Below are 18,956 nucleotides of genomic sequence, written 5' to 3'. Positions count from 1 at the left end.
CTTACGGCCTGGCAACAAGTATGTCAAGCCCCAAAAGTTTTGTATGACTACGCTACAAGAGGTAATCCCAATCCTAAAAAAGGGGGATTACATGGCAACCTTGGATATGAAAGATGCCCATTTTCATATTTCCATGTTCCCACCGCACAGAAGGTGGACCGTCGGCACTACCAGTTCAAGGTACTGCCCTTCGGGATAGCTTTGGCACCAAGGATATTCACCAAGGTACTGGCGGTGGCGGCTGCACACCTACGCAGGGAGGCAATCCCGGTGTACCCTTATCTGGACGACTGGCTCATAACGGGGGAAACCCCAGTAATTTGCAGAACAAACATTCAAAGGACTATCGACCTCCTCCACAAATTAGGCTTCTCAATCAACGAGAAAAAGTCGAGCCTGGTGCCAAGCACCTCCAAACAGTTCCTAGGAGCAATCCTAGATACTCAAGAGGGGTTGACATTTCCTTCAGAGGAAAGAATTCGGAATATACTACTGCAAATTCCGCAATATCAGTCTGGTCACCAAATAACGGTACGCAAAGCAATGCGTTTGCTGGGCATGATGGCGTCATGTATTTACCTGGTCCCCCATGCGCGCCTGCGCTTGCGTCCCATGCAGGAATGGTTGGCAAAACAGTGGTCTCAGGCAAGTGGTCAGTGGGACGATCTAGTGGTTGTTTCGCCAACACTAGTACAAAGCCTTCACTGGTGGACAAGAGAGAATCTTGCACAGGGAAAACACTTTTACAATCCCGAAGTACAGGCAGTAGTCACTACCGATGCATGTCTGACGGGGTGGGGAGCTCACCATCTCCACCACACAGCTCAGGGTCTCTGGTCTCCCTCAGTGGCCAAGAACAACCTTCTAGAGCTTCTGGCAGTATTCAGAGCGCTTCAAGCGTTCGAGCCCCAACTACTAAACCTGTCAGTGCAAATCCGGACGGACAGCACAACAGCCATGTTCTACCTGAACAAGCAAGGAGGGACTTGTTCGCCAAATATGTCCAAGCTTGCCCAGAAAATCTGGATATGGGCACTCAGACCGAACATCTTCCTGTCATCACAACATGTTCCAGGGGAGCGCAATTCCCTAGCGGATGCTCTGAGCAGAGACTCCCTCCCAGAGTAACACGAATGGGTTCTACACAGAGAGGTCGTAGAAGATATCTTCTCTCAGTGGGGTTTCCCCACTATAGACTTATTTGCCACAAGCGAAAACAGACAATGGCCAGGATTTGCATCCAGGTTCCCCCAACCAGACTCCTAGGGGAACACCCTGTGGATGAACTGGTCAGGGATGTTTGCGTACGCTTTTCCACCAACTCCTCATCAGGAAGGTGGTCAACAAGATGAACAGAGAGTCGATGACGCTCGTCCTAGTTGCTCCCATGTGGGCAAGACAACCGTGGTTCCCACACCTACGCAGGATGGCGGTGTGCGAGCCCATCAAACTTCCAGCCTGGTACAACCTACTGTCCCAGCACCAAAGTCAAACAGTGCATCAGCAACTCAACGAACCTGGCAGCATGGCTCCTGAGGTCATAGAGTTTGGACATCTCAATTTACCACAGAGGTGTATGGACATCCTAAAGGAATCTAGGAAACCAAACACAAGGCACTGTTACTTTGACAAGTGGAAGAGATTCGTTATCTGGTGCCAGAGTAGACAAATCAACCCAGTTGATTACACTCCTTCCACTATTGTTACATACATGCTCCACCTGCTAGATGCAGGATTGGTTTTTAACTCACTGAAAGTACACCTGGCAGCCCTGTCGGCATACACCACTTCCCATAACAAGGTCTCGTGGTGGAAAGTACCAGTAGTTAAAGCCTTCATGGAAGGAGTAAAGAGACTTCACCCTCCTATTTCAAACCCACCACCAGGGTGGGAACTTAATGTGGTGTTATCTAAGCTCATGGGCCCCCCTTTCGAGCCCATGCATAAAAGCAGTCTCAAACACCTGACTTATAAAACAGCCTTCTTAGTAGCTATTACTTCTATAAGAAGGGTCAGTGAAATTCAGGCTCTGTCAGTGCAGGATCCCTTTACTGTCCATAAAGACAAACTGGTTTTACGCACACACCCTAGGTTCTCACCTAAGTTTATATCTAAATTCCATGTAAACCAGTCCATCGAGCTTCCGGCTTTCTTCCAGGACCCTCAAAGCTTGGCTGAGGTGAAACTACACACCCTAGATGTGCGTAGGGCGGTCCTCTACTATGTAAATAAAACCAGACCGCTAAGGAAAACAGATCAACTGTTTGTCTCCGTAGTTACAGGCAGAGAGGGGGATCGCGTCTCTAAAGGTGCCATCTCGAAGTGGATTATTAACTGTATCCAGCTGTGTTACTCACTCTCTGAAAGAACTCTGCCTTTCACGCCAAGAGTCCACTCTACTAGAGGCATTGGGGCCACTCTGGCTTTCATTGCAAATATACCCCTTGACACCATTTGCAAAGCAGCTACTTGGAGCTCTATTCACACTTTTACTTGGCATTACTGCATTGACACCCATTCCAAGGCAGATACACAAGTGGGACAAGTGGTTCTAAGACACTTATTTGCTCATGACCCTTCTCACATCCCACCTCCTTCTTCAGGTACTGCTCGCTTATCTATGCACAGCATGTGATCTAAGCAGATTCCACAAGCCTCAGAAGGGATACATTACTCACCGTAATCGTATTTCTGATGCTTGTATTTGCTTAGATTCACATGCGACCCACCCTTCCTCCCTTATGAGAGAAGGCGCATGGTTGCTTGTAGTGTTACCTTTTTATCTATCTGCTTGGATTATCTGTACTCACGCTACTCCTCATGCTACCTCATGTCAGAAAAAATACAATCTGAGGACCCTAGACGCGTGAGCGATCTTGGGTACAGTGGACGTCACACTAGGGATAGTATTACTGGCACGCCCTGTGTCGACGCCCATTTTCGAGTTTCGAAAAACAAACTGTAATACTCTGCAGCTTCCACTAGATGTCGGCCTATGCACAGCATGTGAATCTAAGCAGATACAAGCATCAGAAATACGATTACGGTGAGTAATGTATCATATATATATATATTTCTGAGGCTTGTGGAATCTGCTTAGATCACATGCTGTGCATAGGCCAACATCTAGTGGAAGCTGCGGAGTATTAGAGTTTGTTTTTCGAAACTCGAAAATGGTCGTCGACACAGGGCGTGCCAGTAATACTATCCCTAGTGTGACGTCCACTGTACCCATGATCCCTCACACGTGTAGGACCCTCAGATTGGTTTTTTCCGCCATACTGGTCGGAAGCATTCCGCAGAGTTCCCTGGCTTTTAGCCATAATTTTGCAAATATTACCATATTTCCCCGTTTCTTCCATCCCCACGTCGAGTCACCGAATATCGAAGCTTGACCAGAGAAGAAAACAACCGTCGAGAGCTGCACAACAGACTTTGGGCCTTGGAAGGCCTCTGCCCTTCAAGTAGGGAGAGTAGGGGGTAGTACATACTCTACACTCAAATATATTTATTATATATATATTCCTACCCACAGCCCACTGCCACAGGGTGCGTATGGAGGGTACCCCTTTCCAATTTTGCCCCAAGTGCAACCGCAAGTACCCTTAGGTTGACGGACACGCCACCTGTAACCTCCGCTTGCCGAGTGACCACCCCGAGGCGAACTGCAGAGCGTGCAGTTGGTTCAAGGCTAAGACTCTAAAGGACCGTTCGACCAAACGTTGGGCCCACCACGCCAGGCAGCGAGAGGCCATGGAAGCGGAGGGCACCTTCAGCGATAGCAGTGACGCTGTACTATCGGACAGCTAGGGCAACGTGGTGTCGAAAGACAGCCAAGCGCAAGTCCCCGACCGCGGAAGGTTGTCCGGCAGGGCAGCTATGGGGCGCACACCCAGCGACGAGAGTGCTACCCACACCACATCCACTAAACACTTGTAAGTCCATCCGAGACTCAACGCGCGTGTCGAGTGCTCAGGAGGCACGCAAAGAACATTCCACCGAATCGGTGTCCTCTGGGCGTTCTCGGTCAAGATCGCCGCATGACACCAGGCAACCATACACTGTTGCCAAGAGTGCTTCACTCACCAAAGTAATGGCGGTACGATCGTCGGAAGACGAAGCTGACCTCCATCCTCAGGCCGCACTCCAGGAGTCGGCGTCAGCAGACCGCTCGACGGCGTTTCCCGACGTCCTCACTCTAAGTAAAGGGACACTACCCCCGAATCTCGACGCCAGACGACGAAAACCTCAAGAGAAGGTGAAAACATCAGGGAAGCACTCTTCCACTCATGGGGAGGGGGGAAACGCACTCAGCCTTCTTCTACTGCTCTGGTACATAAAGACAGTGCTAGGTCTTCTGATAAACAGCTAACCAAGACCCCTACACAAGCCCATAGGTCCAGTCAGGTCATAGCAGGGAAACTTTCCCAAGAAAGGGTAATCCCCAGCTCCAAAGAATGGTCCAGTGAGGATATAGACAGGGTTATGTCTAGGATGTCATCCCTAGCGGACTTCTATGCTAAGAACCCAGATCACTTCCTCTCCTGTACCCCTGATGGGGCTACTCCCTCAGGGTCTAGGGACCCGCTACCCCCTGGTAAAAAACCTTGAGTTGAGCCACCAACGCAAGGTCGGTCTTCTGACCCTTTCTACGTACAGCCATACACTCAGTATAGTCAGGATCCACCACTAGATGAGGATCCAGAATTGGTACTGTTGGATGACCAAACTGGGGTGGACTACTATGGGGATGACCAGGACCAAGAGGAAGATGACCCAGAAATCTACAGAGTAGACTCCCCGGTAGGCAAAGAACCTTAGGTTACCGACTCTCCAGTAGACAACCAACCTCTCCTAAATGAGGTTTTGTCTAGAGCGGCTGAACACTTCTGCATAGACACCCAGGGGGCACAGGAGAAGAGGGACTTTGCTGAGGAACTAGTAGGGGAAAAGAGAGCCATTGCCCAGGCCATCCCTATTCTCAAGTCTATACAGAGGAGAATTGATCCTTCACTTGTCAATCCTAACCTCACCAGGGCAGTAAACCCTAGAATTGAAAAATTGTTCAGGGCAGCCCAATTAGACCCGCTTTACATAAAGGGGCAACTGAAACCGGACTCCCTGGTAGTGACTAAGACCCGGAAGAGGGCGGGAACGCCCCTTTCTTCGTCTGAGGCTCCCCCTGGCAAAGAGAGCAAGAAGATCTACGGGTTGGGAAGGAAAGTAGCCTCCACTTCCGCCCACCAGGCAAGGATTGCCAACTCCACCACTCTGCTGGCTAGTTACAACTGCCACCAGTGGGAGGAATTTGCTGCACTTATAGACTCGGTACAGAACTTTTAAAGGGCCAGTTGGCACAGGTTGCGTCGGAGGGGAGAGCTGTGTCCGGTTGCATCCTTTGGCCACCTTTGATGCCGCGGATAACGCTGGCAGGCTAAAACCCGAGACGCAAGCATCCTTAATTGACATGCCGGTGGAGCCTAATCTACTTTTGGCAAGGCGGTAGAGGACACATTAAAAAATGCCAAGGACGAGTATGAGACTCGAAATCCCTGGGATAGTTGACCAACAAGCCCTCTAATCAAAGAGGGAATGGCAATTTTTGTCGCCCACGTGGACAAAATTCACAGAGGCTCCAACTATTCTCAGGGGCAGGGTACATCATGTGGTAACAACCTGCAGTTTACCCAAAGTTATAACAGTGGAAACAAGAGGGGCCGTGGCAAGGGAAGAGGCAGCCCCAGCAGTGGCGGCACGCCTCCCGCAAAACATTGACGCCGGGATCAGGGTCCCTTCCCACGCATCTCCAGTAGGGGGATGCATTACCAACTTCATCCAGGCTTGGGAAGGGATCACTTCAGACAGATGGGTGCTGTCCGCAGGATACTGCATAGAAATGCTCGAGCGTCCCCGAAATCACCCCCCATGACAAAAACTACATTCCTTGGACCACCAGAAGATCCTCCTCGAGGAGATCGTCAATCTTCTAGAAAAGGAGGCGATGGCATTCGTCCCGGGCAAACAGGTAAACAAGGGTATTTATTCAACTTCCTTGTGCCAAAAAAAGATCCAACAATGCTCCCAGTATTAGACTTTTGCCCGGCAAACAAGTATGTCAAGCCACAAAAGTTTTGCATGACTACTCTCCAAGAGGTAATCCCCCTCCTAAAAAAAGGGGGATTACATGGCAACTTTGGACATGAAAGATGCCTATTTTCATATTTCCATGTTCCCAGCGGACAGAAGATTCTTGCGCTTCAAGGTGGACAGTCGGCACTACCAGTTCAATGTCCTGCCCTTTGGTATAGCCTCGGCTCCAAGGGTATTCACCAAGGTTCTGGCGGTGGTGGCGGCACACCTACGCAGGGAGGCAATCCCAGTATACCCTTACCTGGAGGACTGGCTCATCACGAGGGAGACCCCAGCAATTTGCAGTTCAAACATTCAAAGAACGATCGACCTCCTTTTTGTATTAGGTTTCTCCATAAACGAGAAAAAATCAAGCCTGGTGCCAAGCACCTCCAAACAGTTCCTGGCAGCTGTTCTAAACACTCAAGAGAGGTTGGCCTTTCCATCAGAGGAAAGAATTCGGAATATACTACTGCAAATTCCTCTATCAGCCGGGTTGCCAGATAACGGCGCGCAAAGCAATGCGTTGGCTAGGCATGATGGCATCATGTATTTACCTGGGCCCCCACGCGCGTCTGCGCATGCGTCCCATGCAAGATGGTTGGCGAAACAGTGGTCTCAGGCGAGTGGTCAGTGGGATGATCTAGTGGTTGTTTCGCCAACACTGGTACAGAGTCTTCACTGGTGGACCAGAGAGAACCTGTCAAAGGGAAAACCCTTTTACGATCCAGAAGTACAGGCCGTAGTCACTTCGGATGCATCCCTATCAGGGTGGGGAGCACACCTCCTTCACTACACAGCTCAGGGTCTCTGTTCTCACACAGTGGCCAAGAATCATATCAATCTGCTAGAGCTTCTGGCAATATTCAGAGCGCTTTGAGTGTTCAAGCCCCACCTGTTAAATCTGTCAGTGCAGATCTTAACAGACAGCACAACAGCGATGTTCTACCTAAACAAGCAGGGAGGGACTTGTTCGCCAAATCTGTCCAAGCTTGCCCAGAAAATTTGGATATGGGCACTCAGACAGAACATCTACCTGTCATCTCAACATGTTCCAGGTGATCTCAATTCTCTAACAGACGCCTTGAGCAGAGATCCTCTCCCAAGAGAACACGAGTGGTCTCTACACAGAGAAGTCGTAGAAGACATCTTCTCACAGTGGGGTTTCCCCGCTATAGACCTATTTGCCACAAGCGAAAACGGACAATGCCCAGACTTCGCATCCAGGTTTCCCCATCCAGGCTCCAAGGGGAACGCCCTGTGGCCAAACTGGTCAGGGATGTTTGCTTACGCTTTTCCACCAATTCCTCTGATGAGGAAGGTAGCCAACAAGATGCACAGGGAATCGATGACGCTCATCCTAGTTGCTCCCCTGTGGGCGAGACAACCGTGGTTCCCACACCTGCGCAGGCTAGCAACGTGCGAACCAATCAGACTCCCGTGCTGGTACAACCTACTATCCCAGCACCAAGGTCAAACAGTGCATCCTAAACCCAGCTCAATGAACTTGGCAGCATGGCTCCTGAGGTGTCCAAACTATGAATCCAACTTACCACAAAGGTGCATGGACATCCTACAGGAATCTAGGTAGCCCAACACTAGGCACTGTTATTTTGACAAATGGAAAATATTTGTTATCTGGTGCCAGAATAAGCAAATCAACCCCGTTGATTGCACTCCTTCCATTATTGTCCCCTACATGCTCCACCTGCTGGACGCAGAGTTGGTATTTAATTCACTAAAGGTACACCTGGCAGCTCTGTCAGCATACACCACCTTCCATAACAAGGTATCGTGGTGGAAAGTGCCAGTGGTAAAAGCCTTCATGGAAGGGGTAAAGTGACTCCACCCTCCAATTTCGAACCCACCACCAGGATGGGACCTTAATGTCGTGCTAGCTAAACTCATAGGTCCCCCCATTCGAGCTCATGCATAAAAGCAGTCTCAAACACCAGACATATAAGAATGCCTTCTTAGTAGCCATTACATCTATAAGAAGGGTCAGTGAAATTCAGGCTCTGTCAGTGCAGGATCCTTTCTTTACTGTTCATAAAGATAAACTGGTTATACGAACACACCCTAGGTTTTCACCTAAGTTTATTTCGAAATTCCATGTTAAACAGTCCATTGAGCTTCTGGCTTTCTGCCAAGAACCCCAGAGCTCTGCTGAGGTGAAACTACACACCCTAGATGGGCGTAGGGTGGTCCTATACTATGTAGACAAGACCAGGGCGCTAAGGAAAACAGACCAACTGTTTGTCTCTGTAGCTACAGGCAGAGAGGGAGATTGTGTCTCTAAAGGTGCCATCTCTAAGTGGATAATAAATTGTATCCAGCTGTGTTACTCCCTTTCTGAAAAAACTCTGCCTTTCATGCTAAGAGCCCACTCTACAAGAGGCATTGGGGCCACTCTGGCTTTCATTGCAAATGTAGCCTTTGACACCATTTGCAAAGCAGCTACTTGGAGCTCTATTCACACCTTTACTCAGCACTACTGCATTGACACTCATTCCAAGACAGATACTCAAGTGGGACAAGTGGTTCTTAGACATTTATTTGCTCATGACCCTTCTCACATCCCACCTCCTTCTTCTAACACTGCTCGCTAATCTATGCATAGAATGTGATCTAAGCAGATTCCACAAGCCTCAGAAGGGATACATTACTCACCGTAATTGTATTTCTGATGCTTGTATCTGCTTAGATTCACATGCGACCCACCCTTCCTCCCCTCTGAGAGAAGACGCATGGATGCTTGTAGTCTTATCTTATCTTTCTATGTATCTGCTTGGATATTCTGTACTCGCGGTACTCCTCATGCTACCTCATGTCAGAAAAAATACAATTTGAGGGTCCTACATGCGTGAGGGATCATGGGTACAGTGGACGTCACACTAGGGATAGTATTACTGGAACGCCCTGTGTCGATGCCCATTTTCGAGTTTTGAAAAATAAACTATAATACTCTGCAGCTTCCACTAGATGTCGGCCTATGCACAGCATGTGAATCTAAGCAGATACAAGCATCATAAATACGATTATGGTGAGTAATGTATCATATATAATTTTGATATTGTTGTAGCATGAAGTTTATTTTTGCTGTATTCCCATAGGTGGTTGAAAGATTATTCTCATTGCTCTCTGACAGCATGTGGGAGACACCCATAGCGCAGGCAAAGCGTATGATGCAAATAAAAGAAAAGGAGCAAGAAATGAAACTTCAGGTAAATGCAATGTCTCTTGTTTGATTATAAAAAAGGGGGGAAAACATATCAATCCCCAACAGAAGCAGCTAAAGTGCGTTTATTTTTTACAGAAGCAAGGAGAGGCAGAGGAAGAGGATGAAAATCTGCCCATACAGGAGGTGTCCTTTGACCCAGAAAAAGCCCAGTGTTGTCTTGTTGAAAATGGGCAGATTTTAACACATGGAAGTGGGGGCAAAGGGTACGGATTAGCCTCAACTGGGGTTACATCAGGATGCTACCAGTGGAAGGTAAATTATTTCTAAATGTACATTTTTTATTTAACCTTATTTTTGCTTGTAGTTGAAATAAAATCCAACTCTGATCTTTATAAACTAATGTAATGTGTTGTTGCAAGTTACAATATCATGTTTATTTGACAGTGGATTATCTTTTGTTCATCTCTAGTTTTCTTGTTGGTTCATGTAGACTATATTTCGAATGCATCCCTTCCTTCTACAGATTCCTCATCTATGATATTCTATCTGCAGTGCCAACTGCTTTATGGAACGTTTCTTCCACCAGGGGGGTGTAGTGTGGCTCTGCAAGCCCTCCACTTGGCACCATTACCCCGTCCCACACTAGAAGTGATGTCGGTGCCAGCATAAATGGAGCCGCTGCGTCTAATGATCTCTGTTCCTATTTTCTGCAACTCAGTACACTTATCTTGTTAATTTGTGACTATGCCGTGTCAAACCTTGGAAAGACCTTGGGCTTCAAGCCCTTTGTGTATTGCGTGAGACCAAGGTCTGTCTCTGACCCATATACGATATGTCTGTATTTTTTGGGGTAAGAACATGATCGTCAGGATTGCAGGTCATGCCAATCCATGTACCCACCGAAAGGCCCTATCAAAGCGTGCTGCATTGTTCTTCTCCATTGCCCCAGGAAGGGCAAGAGCACACCTTTGAAGTCTCAGAGCACAGAGCAGAAAAGAAGACTGCCACACTCGAATCTAGGAGGACAAGAAGGAGAAGCAACACCGAAAGTGTTCCTGCAACCTAGATGACGACACGAGGCATGAGCAGCCATCATTCCAGGGACTCGCCTGAGAATTCTGCTCTGCCGGTACGGCTTCCCACCCAGAGCCCCCTCGAGGGGAATGGGAGGCTTTCCGGCTCAAAATGTTAGACCTCTTTGTAAAGGCTATGGAGCCGTTTGGTGACTTAAGGACTCACTGTGATAGGAAAAGTCAGCAAGGATATCTTGCAGGACCACATGCCTATTGGCTCAGCCCTATCTACATTGTACACATATCTGATGGGCACCATGCTGCTCAGGACCTGAAGCGCTCAGCACCAGCTCCCCTTGCCATTGACGCTTTTTCCCCCATAAGCATGACCCGCTTTCAATGGGTAGGTTTATGTGAAGAATGTTTGACCGCTTTGTTGAGGGGGCTGAACCTTAACCATTTGGGATCTAACCCATTACTCCAGTGAGACAGGAGAAAACTCTGAAGAGTTCTGCGGTGAGTTGGAGTACTTGCTGGACCCGGCTGAAAACCTACAAATTGCCAATGTCCTCAACACTTTCCCGGAGCTGGACATCCTTCTGATGCCCATTCTTGGTGAACCTCATTTTTCTAACACTGCGGTTATCAACAGCCACCATGCCCAAGGCTCATTTTGAAGTGACTGACACCCTGGATGAGGTTCCCCAGAGAGAAACCCTGCTCCCCATCAACCCACCAGCAGAGGCCCCAGTGTCGGAGACCTCGAAGATGTCAGCATTGGACCCTGCATTGGACCAAGACTGGGCCAAAAATAATCACCCCACCCTCAAATCTCCACCCATGCATCCCTGGAAAGTTTGGTAGTATAAGCCACGACAGACTAACTCAAACCACCTCTTTGCCTCCTGAGTTGGAGAGCAAAAGATTCGCTGCTTGGGGGGCACAATATATTCGTTTCAGGCAGCTTTGCCCTTGGAAATTGCATATTGAGCCTTTGCCAAATTTTCCTCTGGCCTCTGGATCATGTCCTTTGGACCCATGGCCTCCTCACTGTGGTCTCTAAAGAAGCAGAATTTCTCCCAGCCAGAGAGGTGAGGGAAGGGATCAACACCCTGGTAAAGGAAGGCACTTTATACAAGTATCCTGCAGGAGGAGGCAATTCAACGTATACGTGAGATTTTAGTCACAGAACCACCACCATCTCGGGACATCCCGGTCGAGTTCATTTTGGAATTACTCACTTTGGCTCTTGAGAAAAATTACTTCAAATATAAGGACCAATTCTTTGTACATACACAAGGCACGGCGATGGGTGCTGAATTCGCGCCTAGCCTAACTATTCTGTATATGGCCATGTGGGAACATCATTTTGTTCTCACAAATGCCAACCCCTTTCTGGTCCATGTCCAGCTGTGGCGTTGATATATTGACAATATTTTTTTGATATGTCGAGGGCTGGCAGATGCACTCCAGGAATTATTTGATTGGCTCAATTTATGCCACCCAAACATTAAATTTACCATCAATACCAGCGTTAGTGAGATCTATTTTTTGGACCTCAACATCTGCATGTGGAATCAGACACTTGAATGTTCTTTGTTTAGAAAGCCTACGGATAGGAACACCTTACTTCATGCGTTTGCACCCGAGAAGTGTTAAGGATAACCTTCTGTATGACACATTTCTAAGATTAAGGAGAAATTGCACTTCTCTCTCCGATTTTGTACATCATGCTGAGTCTAAAAACGCTTGTAGCCACAGGGTAACCAGTGAAACTGGTGTCCAAGGCCATTAAGAGGGCCAGGTACACACCGAGAGACACGCTACTAACATTAGAAGAACCTCGCAAGGATGATAAATTGGTATGTGTTTTACCACATATCACCCACACTTATGCGGTAAAGAAGGTAATCAAACCATTCTGGCCCCTCGTCAGATTGGAGCCAACGGATGCACCCTTGCCCTTGTTTGCCATGACAAGACAAAAGAACCTTAAGGATTTATTTGTACATTCCAGACCACAGGTTAATAGAACCAAGAGGACAGGCTGGGACCTACGCCCAATCACAGGTCATATTCCCTATGAGGGTTGTTCGGTCTGCAGATATAGCAAAAAAGTCAAAAATTTGAAGTAAGAGGCAGGAAATGGATCTTGCGTGCCCACACAAATTGTAACACTCCTAATGCCATCTACTGTCTGGAGTGCCCATGTGGTTTAAAGTATGGTGGGCAAACTTCCAGACATGCGCATACAAGAATTGTTGAGCACAGATCACGATTAAGATGAAAGAATATCAATGCACCTTTGGTCTCCCACTACATGGAGCATGGACACTCAACGGAGGATGTGACTTGGTGGGTATTGGAAGCAATGCCTAGGAGCACATGTATATCGCGATAACTGAATGTGTCTGAGGCAAGATGGATACATCGATTAGACACCATTGAGAATGGCCTTAATGAGGCCATCGCACAGCATTGGTGACTTACTGATTTTTGTGCCATACATATAGCAGTCTGCACTTTACTACTGAGATCTATAAGTGGTCTGAGGGTCCCCCTCAAGATGTGTGCCACCTCCTTGTGTGTCACCTTTCGCTGAGTGTTAGGGAGAATTCTCATTCTATGGCTAATTTCCCTTACCTAGTGAGTCCCTCAGCAGCTTTGCTGGATTTCTGGGGTTTATTTTTTCCACTTGGTCAGAGTGTGAACCTTTTTCCCACTCTTACAGTGTATTTTATGTGTGTTGTTCTTTTTGTGCTCAGGGGCTATGGAATCTCACCAACTCCATAGGCAGCATCTTTTTATTTGTGTGTTACACAGCACCTTCAGTGCAGTAACACAGGGTTGTCTTTTAGGCTTCCCACTGACTCCATTTTTCTGGGGCTGACTACTTTCCCCAGAAACATGTAAAGTTGCCATTAACTTGATATAATCAAATTTACCACAGATGCAGTACACCCCATCTTACATGGAGTATTGGAAAGGGTTAACTACTATCCCTTAAAATCTGTACCTCTTGGAGCATTGTTTCGCTCCCTTAACATTAAGTCTTGGCTGGCGGCAGTGGTATCTACCCTAACTTTTTTACTGTGGTTATATTACATAACGTGGTAATGTTTTAGGCTAATAGAGTAGCCTCGAACATGAAACCCGCGTGACCATATTGGTTTTAATTTGGCTCCGGTTGGGTTTCGTCGCCATTTCCTCTTGTTAAAATATTTCTTGTGTTTTACTTTGCGCGGCAAACCAGGGTTGCCTTCTTTGTTCACTGTCGTTTGGCGGGCTTCTCCAGAGAAGCCCTCCTTCTGGCGCATAGGTGTCTAGGTGAATGTGAGGGAGGGGTGCAGTCACCCCATGCACAGGGTCTCCTTGGAGTCCCAAGCCGCACTTTGTATCCATTGGCTGAGGTGGTTGTCCGGGATGGACAACCCCCCTTCTGTGTGATTGACAGCCAGGCGGTGTGAATGGGGGATTTTGGCATAAAAGGCAGGACTCTTGGGCTGGAAGTCAGTCGGCACTGGAACTGCTAAAGAACTGAAGAGAAGCGGAAAGAAGACGGCTGCTGCAACCCTGAGTCCCTTCAAAGATAAGAGAAGATCCAGTCCGGAGTAGTCTTCCCTTGAGCCTGGTGGGATCAACCAGCTCACCCTTCTTCAGCCAGAGAATCCTCTTCTGGATCGAAATCACTACACAGTGCTGTAATGGTCCGGATAGCCATCCGAAGAGCCCTCTGCTGATGTAAAGGAGCGCACCTTTTATTCATAGTTGCTTTTGCTGCTGCTGGCTTCATCCCTTGGTAGTGCAGATTGCTCCAGACATCCTCCTTGTACCCACGACTGAAGCTTCAGGAACAACTGCCGTGGCACCTGCTTTCTTCAGCGTAATAAGGTACTGTGCACATTTGGTCGTTCTCTTCGTCCGACCGTAAGGAATCGGGGTCAACCCTTTTCTTCCACAAAGGCTTGTCCTTTCTTTCTCCCTTCTTATAACTTTTGCTTCCCTTTGACAATATTTAAGTACTCCTGGCAATGTAAATCTCGAACTGTTCGTACCGTGTGATCCTCGACAACCGAGCATCTGCTCCATTTGACACTGGCGCAGGCCTATTAACTTTTATCTGCATTTTTGAATGAGTCCCCTGATTCTATTGCCTTGACAAAAGTATTGCCTATGATTTTATCCACTTTTCCCTTATTTTAAATTCTGTGTGCTAAGTGTGTTAGACTTCGGTTGTATTTCTTATCGCGGTTACGCTGTTCGTTCGCAACACCGGGCTGTCAAATCCTAATGTACTTACCCTGAATTTGCTTGAACAAGTGGAATTGGTCGTGTAGTGTATTTACAGTGTGGTTTTGATTTAATAGAAGTGAAGTGTTTTATGAACAGATGGTTTAAAAATAAATGTACTTATATTTTTTTACCTGAAACCTTGAGTCAGTGTTTGCTTGAGTCACAGTGATTGTAGTTCTTTGTGTAATCTCTACTACTGCTCATTTGCTCTTGAGATAAGTCTGGCTGCTCAGCCACTGGTATCACTTTTTCTGTACAGTTCAGGCTTGTACCAAAGGTGAAATTGTACTACCACTTGTAGTCTTAATCTTGTGTAGTGGTCCCTAAGGGCACTGCCCAGGATTCTGCCTAACACTGAGCCCCCACATTGGTGGCAATTATCATCCCACCTGATTAATTGCCCGAGCTTTATAGCTGGTAACCGTATAATTCTGTGCCCAATATGCAGCAGCCTGCACCTTACGATTGAGATGGAAACGTGGTCCGACAGTCCCCCTCAAGATGTGTTCCACCGTCTTATGTGTTACCCTCTGCTGAGCTCCCACACACTGGTGGTAATTACCATCCCATTTGATTAATGGCTCACCAAGTGTGACTGTGGGGCTACAATGTCTGGCCACCTTCTCGGGCTTGCTTACTTGCATGTTGGTCCCTTATATAGGGGCCTTGCGAACCAGTGGCTGTACATAATCAATTTATTATGGATAATATGCGGCAGATCATTTTCAAATGGTGGTGCTTTTTGGCGAGATGTGACTTCTGGGGCACATGGTCGATGGACCAGGGCTTTGGGCCGGCTCCGACGCATTTGGACAGTGTGACGGGGAGGTTCTTTGTCACATTTCTTTCTCCATGAACACTCGGGGAGAGGTGGTCACGTGCAACTAACTCGGTCATGTGACATCCCGCTTCCTTTTTAGTCCATAAGGTAGACGGAAACGGAGTTCCTCGCAATTGCCGGAAGAAACGACGGCAGAGAGACGCCACGCTCTTTCGAAGCAGGTAAGGATTAGGCAGGTGGTGACATTAGATAGAGGTGGAGTGAGGGGTTCATTATGCATTGATTTAAATACAGTGCCTATCCATACCTGCACTTTTTTGCCTTGACAAAATGGTTTTGCCACCCTTAAGGTGTATGTGACACTTCTACAATTTACTGCACTTAGTTCAACTTATTGGCAAACACACTTGGTAGTGTTTTAGAATACACGTAGCTCCCCAGAACTAGTAGATGGGGGAGTGGTATGCATCTATGTACCCGTGAGACAGCGGGTTTGCCTACCATGACAGGACATATGAGGTCTACAACTCTTTTGACTCTGAGCTAGTGTTATGAAGCACAGGTACCGTCCCTAGACAGCTGAAAGCTGGCTAACTTTCTATAGACGTAATCATCTGTTGGTTTTCTATGCCCTATTAGAGCAGCTTACTAGTGAATGAGCAAACACAGAGAACTATTAGTAATTGGCATGCACTTGTGTCTGTGTTAGTGGATGAGTAAAACCAGAGAACTCCTACTAATAGGCATGCACCTGTGTGTTTTAGCTACAGAGGTGCCAGTGCACACTCTGTGAAGTGTGCATGACAGCAGTGACCGGAGACAAGATTGGTGCTCCCCGACTCAGACTTCTTGCAAGTAAAGTTGCTGAGGGTGAGTGTTCGATGGCTATACCCGCTATTGAGGTTAGTTGTAATATCTAAAGGGGGATAGATACAGGCTGTGACCATTCTTTTGACACAGTCCCATTTGAGTACTTAAGCCTATCATGAAGACTGCCTCTGCATTACGTCAAAAGGGTGATAGGAGATCCTGGCTTATATCTGGTCACCCGATAGTGAAATTTAGGGCTATAGGCTGGCAATCCTTACTTATAAAGATATATTTCTTTCAATGCAGTTGTAGTCACCTGAAAGAATCACGACTGCAGAGAAAGTTGCCGCTATCATAGGACATCAGCAAGTCAACATCGGTGTCCACATTTCTCAGAAAATTATCCATGGTTGAAATATTCAGTAAGTTCATTAAACTGTGGTTATATGGCTCAAGGGTTCAGTGGACTGTGGGCCACTGGGTGCAGCATGTGTGCATGGGGAATGTATTCCCTCCAACACGAAACAGGTTTTGGAATTTTTCTTGATTTCCTTTCAAACGTCTCCTATCACGGGGTTGGCACCCTTTGGATGAATTCCCTTTCTTTCCTTCACTGGCGGTGTTTGACTATCAGGTGATGGTGCACTTGGTGGGTGCTGGTGCCTCTGTAGTGGTTGGTTCACACCCCTCCCCCTCTTTTAACGTTCAATATAGGTTTTATTCTGGTTAAATTGAATGGTGGTAGCAATTTTTATTATATCACATCCACAGAGCTCCAACTTCCCTTGGGGTCCTGAAGAAGGCAGTGCAATCCAACTTCTGCCGAAACGTCCGGCCCACACAACTGGGGCTCCAAATACAGAATTTGTTATGTGCATGTATTTGGGATGTAGAGCTCGGGATGTGTCAAATTTCATTTGTTAATACACCGGGTTACTGGTACATGTGCAATCTATTTAGCTCAGCTAGGTGGGGCCAGTAATACAGGATAGGGATTGTTTTCTCTATGAAGTTGATCTGTTCATAACTGTAATTATACTTGTGTGTGTAATTTCCCACTCCTAATCATATCTGTTAAGAACATGAATGGGTCTTGTCTTTCTAAAAACACGGTACATGGACAACAAGTACACATGAAGTTTATTCTTTATTTTCACATAGGTTATGCCTATCCTTTAATGTTAGGTTTGGAGTGATGATTCAATGATGCGTGTATGTATTACTTGTTTTATAGTACTTGTTTGATTTGTACACATTTTAAACAAATTGAAAATATAAGTATTTTGTTTTTATATGTTTGATTGTTGGACCGGTTGGCCTACGTAATAAATGAAACAATTCTGATATTTTTCATTTAGTTGTGTGCCTTCACAGTGATTTGTTCATCATCAAAGACAATTGCTGATACAAATTATAGGTTCAGCCTTTAAGAATCAAAAAATTGAAGTGGTTCATTCAGAGGACGTACCCCCCCACCCCCCATCGTGTGTTTAAAGGAAGGGAAGGAAGCATTGCTAAAAATCTTGATATGGGCGATTGTCTAGTGTGTACCAATGACTGGGGAACGGCCCCATGAGGCACTTATGGAGGAGAACCTCGAGTTTCCTTCCGGAAGACCAGACAAAACTTCTGGATATGCGCTTTAGTAGACATAACCTTATTGGAGCCAAATGCTAATGATACCTTAAGAAATTCCAGGTGTCTAAAACCCCCTCCCATCTTTGAGCCTTCATGTCCACCAACCCTCCACGCCTGCTGCTAGAGGCCAGGGTTTTCGACCCTTTAACTCCTGCACACACCTTGGTAGGGGACAAGCACCCTTCGTAAAGAAGTAGCTGGGCCATCACCTGTCAGGGCAGATGTAGCAGACCGGAAAGCAGTCGTATTGCTGCCTCAGCTTCTGGTGAAACACCTGTGTTTGGAGGACTTTAGACATTCCACCCAGGTAGGAGGGTGTTAAACGAGGAGTGGCATTACCACTTCCTTCAATTGTGTCTTGAAGAACGGAACTCAGGGTTCTGGCTTCATTTTTTTTTAAAGCCTTCCAGGCCATCCTTCTACCGACCCTCTCTGCCTCCCACCCTCTCCTGCTGGAGGCCTTTTGGCAGCTTCTGGGAAATGGTGGCCTACAACTTGTGCATACTCGGAATGAGTCATGGGTTGGCATTCCCTTTATTTTCTGGTTCTTAAATATGGTGGGGGGCTTCCTTCCTATCCTATCCTGGATCTGCTGCTTTTGAACTTGTACAAGGAAAAGTTCAAGGTTGTCACCCTTGCCAAGATTCTCCAGGCCCTCGAACTAAAGGACTGGTTAGTATCCCTGGATTTTCTAGATGTCTACTTCCATGTGCCAATCCACTCCCCAGACCAGGCGTTGACATATCTGTACCGCACATGTGCAGTCTGTTGCATAGTTTGAGCTTCTCCCTGAACTTCAGAGTCCCATGTTTCACTGACTCAGTCCCTCTGATTCATTAGTCCTAGACAGTCGCCTGGTCAGGCCCTTCCCTCCTGCGGTTCCAGTTGTCGAACATCCTTGAGATGGCCCTGCGCCTACTAAGTCTCATGGTATTCTACATTCTGGTGATATAGGAGGCCTGGTTATGGATGAAGATGCTACAGTGGTAACTTTCTTATCAGTGGTCTAAATTCCAGGGCAACATGTTAGACCTTTTGGGAGTCTCGGACAATGTGTCTCGAGGGCATGTCTGGTGGTCCCTTCAAGAACACTTACTCGCCTGTTACACCA

At 47.1% G+C, this 18,956-nt stretch overlaps 1 protein-coding gene across 10 annotated transcripts in view; it reads left to right on the top strand.

Moving 5' to 3' along the window:
• The window catches only part of HERC1 (HECT and RLD domain containing E3 ubiquitin protein ligase family member 1), a 3,379,312-nt gene that overhangs the window by 1,382,172 nt on the left and 1,978,184 nt on the right, over positions 1-18,956 (top strand). For 9 of the 10 annotated variants that reach the window (XM_069624399.1, XM_069624403.1, XM_069624396.1 and 6 more), the window contains exons 33-34: positions 9,243-9,353; positions 9,446-9,622. In XM_069624399.1, the coding sequence (XP_069480500.1) occupies positions 9,243-9,353; positions 9,446-9,622 (288 nt within the window). The remainder of the gene's footprint in view (positions 1-9,242; positions 9,354-9,445; positions 9,623-18,956) is intronic. The other variant, XM_069624397.1, reaches the window with a different exon arrangement.

Source organism: Ambystoma mexicanum, chromosome 11, assembly GCF_040938575.1.
Source record: "Ambystoma mexicanum isolate Mex_15411 chromosome 11, UKY_AmexF1_1, whole genome shotgun sequence".
Taxonomy (NCBI): domain Eukaryota; kingdom Metazoa; phylum Chordata; class Amphibia; order Caudata; family Ambystomatidae; genus Ambystoma; species Ambystoma mexicanum.
The sequence above is the reverse complement of the archived record's forward strand: the minus strand, read 5'-3'. Positions and strand labels throughout refer to the sequence as shown.